The sequence below is a fragment of the Medicago sativa genome, chromosome 7 (assembly GCF_051527215.1).
Source record: "Medicago sativa cultivar Bolivia chromosome 7, Bolivia_mono, whole genome shotgun sequence".
Taxonomy (NCBI): domain Eukaryota; kingdom Viridiplantae; phylum Streptophyta; class Magnoliopsida; order Fabales; family Fabaceae; genus Medicago; species Medicago sativa.
In genome coordinates, this window is record NC_140755.1 from 9,945,319 (window position 1) to 9,956,310 (window position 10,992).

The window sequence follows — 10,992 nt, forward strand, 5'->3', positions numbered from 1 at the left end:
TTAATATATGTGACGATGTTGGTTCGGTGGGAGGAGCATGGTTCCCTGATAATGTGTGGTTACAAATAGGTAACGAATCACATGCATTATTTTGGGTTGACAGATGGGTAGGTGAGGTTCATCTACTGGTCCAGTTTTGCCGTTTGTTTGATTTATCAGAAAATAATGGTTAAATGTGGCTCAGATGTTTGATTTGGGGTGGGATGAGGGAGGAGAGGCTTGGAAGTGGAGATGGAGGTTAAATGCATGGGAGGAGGAGTCACTAGTGGAGTGTAGGTTGTTATTACTGATTGTGGTGTTGCAGGTTACTGTTAACGATGTCTGAACGTGGCTACCTGATCCAGGAGTGGGGTATACGGTTAGAGGGGCTTCCGCATTCTCACTAACGGAATGCCCATCAGCCATAATGCCTCTTTGGTTTATGCGGATCTTCTTTGGAGGAAAGATATTCCCCTTAAGGTCTCGATCTTTGCTTGGCGGCTCTTTCGGAATAGGTTGCCTATAAAGGTGAATTTATTCCGTCAGGGAGTTATTCATAATGAGGCGAAATTATGTGTCAGTGGGTGTGACTCAACCGAATCTTCCGATCATATTTTCTTGTTATGTAATCAGTTTGGTAAGGTTTTGTATCTTGTTCGTCAATGGTTGGGTGTCTATACTGCGGACCCCTCAACCTTGGTGGATCACTTAATTCAATTTGGTACTTCAGCAGTTTATACAAAGGCGCGACGTTCTTTTACATACTTAATTTGGTTTGCAACTTCGTGGGTTATTTCGAAGGAAAGGAACAACAGACTTTTCCGAACCAAAGAAAACTCCTTTTCTTAGCTTTGGAGAACATCAAGCTACTTTCTTCTTCGTGGCATAAAGCAAAATTTGCAACTTTTTATCATAAGTTTCATGATTTACGCCAGAACCCTTTCTTATGTTTGGGTATAGGCTAATCATTGTTCTTTTTTGTTGAAACATTTCTGTTACTATCTATTTTGACACACCTTGTGCTGGGAGGATAATCAGTTTTTTTTTTTTTTTGGGAGGATAGTCAGTTGTTTTAATATATCCTATTTTGATTTCTTAAAAAAAAAAAAAAAACTAAAGTGGCCATAATAAATGTGTAAGAGATGAGTATTAACAAAGAGTAGTTGTCCTTTAAAAAAAAAAAGAGTAGTTGTGTTTTTTTTAATGTAAACTAATTTAATTTAATATGCATTATTTCACGCCAGTGAGGATATGAGGTTCAAATACTTGCATCACATGCAAGGACTTATATATAGGGTCATTTCTTCCTTCAAAAAAAAAAAAAATATATATATATATAGTATATATAGGGTCATTTCTTTATTAAAGAAATCCCATCCAATTAAATGCAAACACATTTCTGTGGGTCCAGAATGATATTTGAAGTTGACTCACAACAATTTATTTCTTGGCGGAACAAGTTTGATATGGACTTAATCCATTGGAAATTGACTCATGTTGGCTGGTTTTGCATCAGATTGTATGAACAAAATAAACCGAAAATGAAATGAAACGAAAGAAGATTGTTGGATAGAAAGGAATATTTTTCCAATTAATTGCGAAGAAAAGTAGGAATAAATTATTTAATTGATTTGTGGTTCTGATTTTAGTTTATTTTTATTTATATTTTGAAAATTAAATTTTGATTGAAAAGCATTTAAATTCCCATCCAAAGAAACTCGAAATTCTATGTTCCCCTGGTCATATACTATACATGTCACATTTTATAACAGAATATCATTTTACAATACTGATAGAGTAGAAATTTTTAAATTTTCTATCATGCCTTTAATGTTTAGTATTAATCTATCTTTTTCTAATTATTTTAATTTCTCTTTTTTAGACGATTAACGAATTAAAGTAATTCATATTTTTTCTTTCTCATACAAAAACAACATATTAAATTAAAGGAAAATGCTAACAAGTGTCCTAAGGGCATTGTTTAAGCATCTAAAAATAGCAATTTTTGCATTGGAAATTGTACGGTTATGACTTTAACAAGTGTTCAACTTGTATTTTCAAGACATAATTTCCTTTTATGTGTTCCTTAAACAATGCCCTTATGGCACTTGTTAGCAAGACCCTAAATTAAATTGTTAAAGTGGCGTATAATTTTTTTGCGTAAATTGGGTATACTCCGTAAATACTGATCCCTCGAATGGACGACAAACTCTGCCTGAAAGTTTAATGCTGCTACTTCCCCAATATTGAATTTGAACCGATAACTCTGAATAAGTTAGAAGAGACCTTTATCATCTCATCTAAGTGCTCTTGAGTAAATGACTACTATAATTTAATCCAAAGGAGTAAAAATTAGAATTTTTCAAAATAAAGAGACAAACCTGTTTCCAAGGAAAATGCTTAACGGTGGCAAAAGCTAAGGAAACAGCCGGATTCATGTGTGCACCAGAGATGTGTCCAATAGCATAAATCATAACAGTAACAATGAATCCACCTGCAAGTGAAGCTCCCAATTTTGAGACTTTGTTTTCATCAATTGAATTCATAGCAGCAGACCCACTCCCAACAAATACCAATAAATATGTCCCTATAACCTCAGCAAATACCTGTATTGCATATTAAATTTAGTTTAATTGATGAAGGACCAATCATTCAACAACAACAACAACAAATGGTTAATTAACTAAACATTTTCAAGATAGTAACTCAATTTTACAACATTCATAAAGGATTTGTCTTCTATAAACCTTTTAAAAATAGTTGAAAGCTTAGACTTATCATTTTTAGTAAAAAAGTGTATTTATAATACTCGCTCTGGTTCAAAATAAGTGACATGGTTTGACTATGTGTATCATTCATATAACGAATATTTTTTTCACCAAAACAAAACAAATTGGTCACTTTTGTTTCTACCTCATTGAATGGTTTCCTGCGGAATTTTCACCAAAATCCACCGGTAATTCCGCAGAAAAAGCGAGAGTTTCTATTAGTGTGTGAACCAGCTTTTTCTATGCATTATTCAACCGGTTCGAGCAGTTTAAAACAGTTAAAACTATAACATATAAGTCTTGCTAGTTGCTAGTGGTTCAGTTTTTGAAACATTAGATGATTATACTTGGCCATAATAATAAAAAGAGAAATGAACCAAAGAGATTAATAGAGATTTCTGTCGAATATTAGCAATTACCTTTTTTGGGAAGCCAAGAGGGTACATTGATTGCTTTTGGGTTATGCGATTTTGCAGCTCATTTGTAAAAGTGACCAAACGGCTTGTTGATCTTGATCTGTCTATTTCCTCCATCGTTGTTTATACCTTTTGGAGTAATATAACTTATAAGAAATGTGATCTCTAGCTATATGTTAACCCAATGTGGCAGGGAACAATACTGTTATGACCCTTTTATAATCTTCCTCTTCTGCCTCCTCAACGATTCTATAACTGGTATATTTATAGTGAAGTTGGTGTGCCAAATTCCTTAAGGATGTTGACAATTGGACTAGCCAAGTCCATACACCTTTCAAACCCCATGATGAAATTGCATAATAATCATTTTAGCACCTATTATTTTATTTTATTTTATTTTTGACACAATTTTTCTTGTTTCAAATATATTTTCTTTTGTTTTCAATCATTGCAAATATACCATTTTTTCTTTCTTTTCGACCCTGTTGTTTTATTTAGTCTCTGAAACATTTGGTGATCCTTTCAGACCTAAGGTATATGGTATGAGGGTTGAGTGCTGCTGCGAAGAGGGCGGTGTACCTGCACATGCTCTGACGCTCAAACGAGCGAGTGATCGAGTGAGTCAAATATTAGGGTAAATAGTGAGATATCTGAACCAATGCTATTCATTAGTATTTATAAAGGATAAGAAGGGTTTTGGGTTGTTAGACCTTCACCCGAACAGGTGTCCTCATTGGACACTTATAATGATATGTGGGTAGTTACAACATAGGATTCCAACGGGACGGTCCATATTAAAAGTCTAGACTGCGATCTAGTGAAATTTGGGCGTGTTCATAATATGAATTCACTGCATATACTGGATCTCGGGAGAGGTCAGATCCTTACCCAGATTGGGCCTTGGCCCAGTCCGAAACATTTGATTATATTGAAATTGGTTTGTATAATATGTACAGCTTTTGATTTCAAATCCTCTGAAATGTATTACTTAGGACTTTCAAAAAATAAATTATGGAAGGAGGATATTAATAGTCATGTTTCAACTGTTTCTAAAGGGATATAAATTTCATCCCTTAAAGTTATAAAGTTAAATTTTTACCATTGAGTTGACATTCGTTGAGCTAAAACAAATAGGGTCTTGCTAACAAGTGTCCTAAGGGCATTGTTTAAGGAACCCACAAAAAGAAATTTTGTCTTGAAAATACAAGTCAAACACATATTAAAGTTATAACTGAACAATTTTCAATACAAAAGTTGTTACTTTTGGATGCTTAAACAATGCCCTAAGAGCGCTTGTTAGCATTTTCTTATATTATATAATTTTGTATAAAAGAAATCTTTGGGGGATATGATGATGTGCATAAAAAATCCATCTTGCTTGGGAAAATATTTTGGGAAAATATTTGCCATCCTAAAGATCAAAGCAGTCGTTCCTTTCTAATAAAGATTGGATGGAATTTCAGAGCCAATCATGATTCTCTTTGGGTCCAGGTCCTAAGCACAACACAAATGTGGTCATGATATTATTCCTAGAATAAAAGAAAGGAATGTAGCATTGCATTTGTGGTAAGGAATTTGCAAGTCTTGAAGAGTAGTGGAGAATAATCATCGTTGGAGAATAGGCAAAGGGTGACTGAGTGAGTTATTTTGAAAGATACTTGGATTCAAGGAGTTAAAATGTTAGAGGTTGACTTATTTATTTTGCAGTGGCTTTATATGGTTTTTGGAGGAGTTAAAAGGATCATATTTACCAAATTTCTTGGTCGACTTGAGCTTATGTTCATATGATAACTAAAGAAATTGATGATTCATTCATCTAATCTTGATCTTGATTTAGTTGTTTCCTTTTAATGTTTTCGACATTATTGTTCCTAACTTTCTGGTTGTTCTTATGAAAGCCTTCGCTGGAGTTTGCATCTGTAGAGGTTTCTAGTTGTTTTTCAGCCTTTGGTTTCCTTAGTTCATTGTAATGTGCAAATATTGTTAAAAATTCAACTTTTGATGAGATAAAGTCTAAAAATGTGTTTATAAATGTGGTGATCCGCATCTTACAATATGGTTTTGTAGAGCTTTAGCTAAACTCAACTCAAATTCTACGATGATGTTAGAATTGGATTTTGTGTAGGGTGCTTGGGAATAAGACCTAGGTGGATATTTTTAGTCTCACACCATCAAAGTTCCAAGATTGTGCAATGTATATATGTGTTTGAGACCTTTCATCTTACGAGTTAGCTGTTAAAAGTGGAGTAAAACACATTTAACATGGTATTAAAGCCTAATATATGTCAAGCCACTTGTTATCGGATCACGGCTATTGAACCATATGGGTCATGCATGCTTCATATATTTAGTTTTGAGCGTGAAAGTGAGTTAAGAGTCCTACATTTTATAAGATAAAACTTTAAAATGTGTATGTATTCATCATCTTAATTACAAGATGGTTTTATAGAGGTTAAATTAGGTTCGACCCGCATTCTAAGAAATACTTGATTTGGTGAAACTTTATCTTTGAAAGTAAATCAATTTCTTTTTTGAGTGGTTTGAAAGTAAATCAATTGTCTCACAAGATAATGAATCTTGGACGTTTATGATTAGTTTAATAGTAATAGTTTTTCTAATCAAAATTACTTTTCCAATAAATTTTAAAACTCCTAGCATATTCTGCATGAAACAGAGGAACTAAATAAACAAACGTTGGCCACATTAATAATGCAATGGTGGACTAAAACCACTAGTAATAATGGTTCTGTTTAAATAACTATGTTAAAGAAGTTGTTACAAATTATTCTATAGGCAAAACAACTTCATTAAGAATACGATTAGAAGTTTTCATGTCAAATTAAAAAAAAAAAAAAAAAAAAGATTAGAACAGGATTTCCGTCCTCTTTGTAATAAAAACAAAACAAAAACACAAATTGTTGTAAGTACAAACAAATTGGAGTTGTTTATTATAAGCACAATTTATTACTCGAGTTGTCATTAAAGTTGATCTCAAAGTCTCAATTTATTACTCGAGTTGTCATTAAAGTTGATCTCAAAGTCTCAACAAAGAAAAATATTTCTTTTTATGGACAACATTAGCTCCTTGTTTTTTCTTACAAATCTAGTACTATCTCTTCGCTCTCTAAAAAAAAAAAAAAAGGTCTAGCATTTTCTTCATTTTCTATTCTAGTTGCCGTTTTAAGGTTATTTGCATACACTAAAAAGCCTAATAAATTTTGTCTCTTTTGATGAAATTATTTTTTTTATTTTCTTTCGTATTTGTTAATAATTTATCATTTAATTATACTTATTTCTTTCTAAACAATAAATATCTAAATATATTATTGCAAAACATATTAGCTAATATGGAGAAAGAAAAAAATATCTACAAAGGTAACAATTGAAAAGAAGCTGATGGAGTAAATTATTTAGGAAATATAGACAAAAAAAAAATTGTTAAGAGTCACACACACGTTGTAACATCCCAGTTTTTCAGGTTACGACGTATTACCTGTTGACGATGAAATGTGCGCGTCTAAGGTTAAGGGCATTTTTGACATTTGAGCTTAAGGGGTATATAAGGACTTTAAGACCGAAAATCTTCATTATTTCCCTCACTTTCTCTCACTAGGGTTTGCACCAAATTTATGCTCCCTCCTCTCTCTAGAACTCGGCCCCCTCTCCCTCTTCTTTCACATAATCTTCACTTCAATCATTTATAACTAGAATCCTTGCAAGTGTTGGGTGCAAAGAATCAAGCTTCTCCAACTTATTCTCTCTCAATTAAGGGTAGTGGTTGTTTAGGGTTTTGGTGTAGAGAACTTGATCTCAACTCCAAGCTCATCAAAGTGAGTTCTTAGTTAGAATACCTTCATCATGGGTTGCTTTCTTGATAGTTTTAATCTGAATTGATCATTAGATGGAAAATTGTATATTTTTCTTACCCAAGGTTCATGAAATTGTTGTTTGTTTGTGTGTTATATGTGCTATGCTTTTGCAAATTCCATATCTGCCAAGCTTACTGGTTGTTTAGGGTTGCTAGCAGGTTCCAGAGGCTCACGCTTACTGTCTGGAAGTCTAGGACTTTTCGCCATTTGCAAACAACGCATAATCTTTCACTTATATCATTTTGATCTTAATACTTCGGTACATCATTAAACTACTTGAAATCATTCTTAAAACTCCTCCTAATCAAGGGAAAAATCATCATTTCTTGAACAAGTATCTTGCAACCCTAAACATCCTTCCTCCGATAAAATGGGAGCATGCGAGAAGCACAAAACTTAAAACAATCAAGTATAACTTTAAGAGAGTCTTCTCCTAATCAAGAAAGGGTAGGAATCTTTGTGAATATGGAAATATTAGAGCCTCGACTTAGTGGTTGAGAAAAGAAGTAGGAAGCATAAACCTTAGGCGTTAAATGAATATGATCATGCTTGCATATGTATGAAATGTTGTAGGTGTCGTGGCTCTCGTTATCCACATCAGGGGGATGCGAGGGGTTTCCTTCATCGAAATGGGATAAGCTTCGTAAGGGGGGCCCGCACGGCACTGAAGGAGTCCGATGTGCCTTAGCTAGGTACTCTCAGCTTTGTATGGGATTTGTATTTGGGGTTACTCCACCTAGAACAATCCGTAAAACGAACTCAGATATATGATTGTTACACCCACTTATGATATGTATAAAATGTTTATGTCAAGAAAAGATGTGATAGGATGCACACAAGTATAGTTTTGAAAGAACGATATAGTACCCCGCACGGTCGTTTAGGTATATAGAACTCACTCACGTATAATCAACCATGCGGTTGTAAAGTCGACACTTGGTAACCGTAGGATCTTCCCCAAAGTTACCACTAGCCTAGGAAATAGATAGAACTCACTGAGACGTTATGTCTCATCCCGTTTCTTCTTTTGTTCAGGTTCACAGGTTTCAAGTGCCAAAGGTAAAGAGAAAGCTTTGGATTAATCGTGCTTTTATGGATCCGACTTTATGACCTTCTAGTGATGCTTATGTTATATTAGATGATGTGATGTAATGAATTTTGTGATAAAGTCTCGCACGACCATCCTTGTGTATAATGTATCATATGGATGAAGTGACTTTTGTACCTGAATTTCCGACTTCAGTCGTTCTGTATTGTATAATTAATGTATTCAGTACCTATTATAACACACATATTTATTATTCTAGACACTTTTAAATATGGGCGTTACATACGTATATGGGGAACGAACAAAGACTTGGTCCGATGGAATAGGTTAGACTCCTAATACGTGACGAACCACAGTTTGACTTCAACTAAAAAAGTTATTCACATTAAATGCTCGACACACATTGAATATGATTATATGAATATGGATGATAGCAAATAGTATTTTTGTGAAAACTTTGAAGCTCCGATATGAAGCTTATGTGCAACCTGATATTTCATATCAATAATAAGATAAATGATGATGAAAGAGAAGATGTTTCAGAGGTGTTTTTCAACTTATCCAGCTGCCCTGCCAATTGCCATATTTCTATTGGTAGGGCAGCAAGATAAAGTTCATAACACATTTTTTTTGCTCAGATCCGCAAGATAATGATGAAAGGGAAGGTGTTCTAGGAGGTGTTTTTCAACTTTATCTCGCTTTTTTGCCAACTGACATATTTCGATCGGTAGGGCACAAAGATCAAGTTCATAACAACCTCTTCGTGTTTATATCCGCATTATAAATTTTCATAGTTCTTTGATGTGTTTTACAACAAATGAACCAAAAATGTCTATTTAAACAAGTTTCTGAGTCATGGACAACATAAATTGTCGGTGCAATGTAGACCACAGTAAAATTATGCGCTTGACTGGATTGGATTATAAAATCCAAATTGTTTGTCACCCTAAAGTATGAATTTTAACACAAGTAATTTAATTCCAGCGACATACATTAAATATAACAATTTAAATACATCAAACGACTTAATTAAACAATGTAAAAGACATAATATAACAAAACACACAGATCAGCCAAATTAACTTCTTCATTTGGTTCCTCTATGAAAGCCTTGATTTCATCGTATGTTCTGGGCCGGATAATTTTTTTTTGAATATCTTAAAAGATCTAACCAAGGAAGCATCTAACTTAGTTGGTCATTTAGTATTGTCTTTACCGAATATTGGGAGCATTGTTCTCACATCGCGTCATTCATAAGTTTCATTTAGGTGAACTAGACACTTCCAGCTGAGTCGGTTGATGGGCGTCGTTACTCAACACCGTCCACCTTCCTTTGTGTCTATGTGGTTGAGTCGACGATTGATTTGGTCCAGCTGATCCTTCAACCTAGAGAGCATGACATCGTTTGGAACCGTGAACATATTAGGTTTTCCCTCGTTGTAGTAAACTACAAGTAGTTTTTTTTTCTGATCAATGATTGAAGTGACCATGATTATTTGGAGTGGTTTACATCATATGAAAACAAGCACACAAATTTATGAAATTAAGTGAAAAAATTTGTTGTAATGTGTACCACAAAAAAATCTCGCACTTAACTGGTGCGGTGCAGATTATACAGTCTGAATTGTCCCTCACTCTACAAAGTATGAGTTAACACAATCTTGAACTAGTTCAGATTATATAATATGAATATTTCTAAGATTGTTTTGGATTATATAATCTGAACCAGTTCATAGTGTGGACGGCTACTTGCTCAACAAGACTGACTTGTTGAACACATTTCTCTCTGGGTCCTTTGGACCGTTTTTAACCCTAATTATTGGACCCTAATTATTGGACGGCTACTTGCTCAACAAGACTGACACGTTTTTAACCCTAATTATTGGACCGTTACACTCTATGCACCATGATTCACAAATTTCCCATTAAATACCCACCAATCCTTCACAAATTCTCATTTCATCTCAAATTATCTCCTTCACTTTTCTTCTACAATTTGCTTCCACTGTTGGACTTTCATACAAAAAGGTAACTCTAATATTTTAGGGATTGTATGAATGGTCAAATGACATGGTGTCAGTCTGTAAATTGACATGAGAGTGTAAGGTTGATATGTTTGATTGCAAGGTTAATAATCAAAGTCCCATTCTCCTTAAAGAGATCATACAAAGATTACCACAACCCCATTCCCTATCCAGTTTCTTGAACCACATTCGATATTTAATAATTCTGTGTAATAAGCTTCAATATAGTATGTTGTATAGTTGGAACAAGTCTTGTTTTTACCTTCCCTCTATAATCAAATTCAAAGGTTAATATCATTCAAATTCTCATTTTATAACATTCAAGCAATAGGTATTTTGAGACAAAAAATGAAGTTTGTGAGTAACACTTATGGTAGAAAAAGTAAAAGCCATTTTTTTTTATCGATTCAGTATTGCGATTGTGTAAAAAAAAAAAAACAAATGAACTTTTGGAGCACAATAACTCCTTCTATAATTTAGAGAATGAAAGTGAATGTTGCAGCTGCAGCTTGAAACGCAAAAGAGAAAAAAAGACGCAAAACTTCAAAATGGCCATACTTTGGAAAGTGCATAGCTGATAAATTACAAAAATTTGCTACAGATTGTAGTCAATATGTAGAAGGTAGAAAAAGTTGATTTAACCAAAATCAATTTCAATCGTTTGAATAACTTTAAATGAAATCCAAAACATCTTGAGGAATCATTGAGATTGTGTTTGAAGATCTGAACGTAACGTGGAAGCTAAAAGGCATCAAGTAGTCTATTTAATTACTCAACTAGTTTCGGACTCTTGGTGCCATCATTTGTAGAGATTATAAGTTCAAGCGACAAATGTCAAAATAACCACATAAAAGCCTTGTTTGGTAATAAATAGCTGATAAACTAGTT

General features: G+C 33.7%; 1 protein-coding gene across 2 annotated transcripts in view; it reads right to left on the bottom strand.

The window, feature by feature from the left end:
* LOC146904100 (aquaporin NIP2-1-like) overlaps window positions 1-3,395 on the bottom strand; it is a 93,325-nt gene extending 89,930 nt beyond the window's left edge. For both annotated transcript variants that reach the window (XM_085729578.1, XM_085729577.1), the window contains exons 1-2: window positions 3,167-3,395; window positions 2,361-2,585 (exon numbers count right to left, since the gene is read on the bottom strand). In XM_085729578.1, coding sequence (XP_085585704.1) covers window positions 2,361-2,585; window positions 3,167-3,280 — 339 coding nt within the window. In that variant the 5' untranslated portion in view covers window positions 3,281-3,395. The remainder of the gene's footprint in view (window positions 1-2,360; window positions 2,586-3,166) is intronic.
* Between the last annotated feature and the right edge of the window lie 7,597 nt (window positions 3,396-10,992).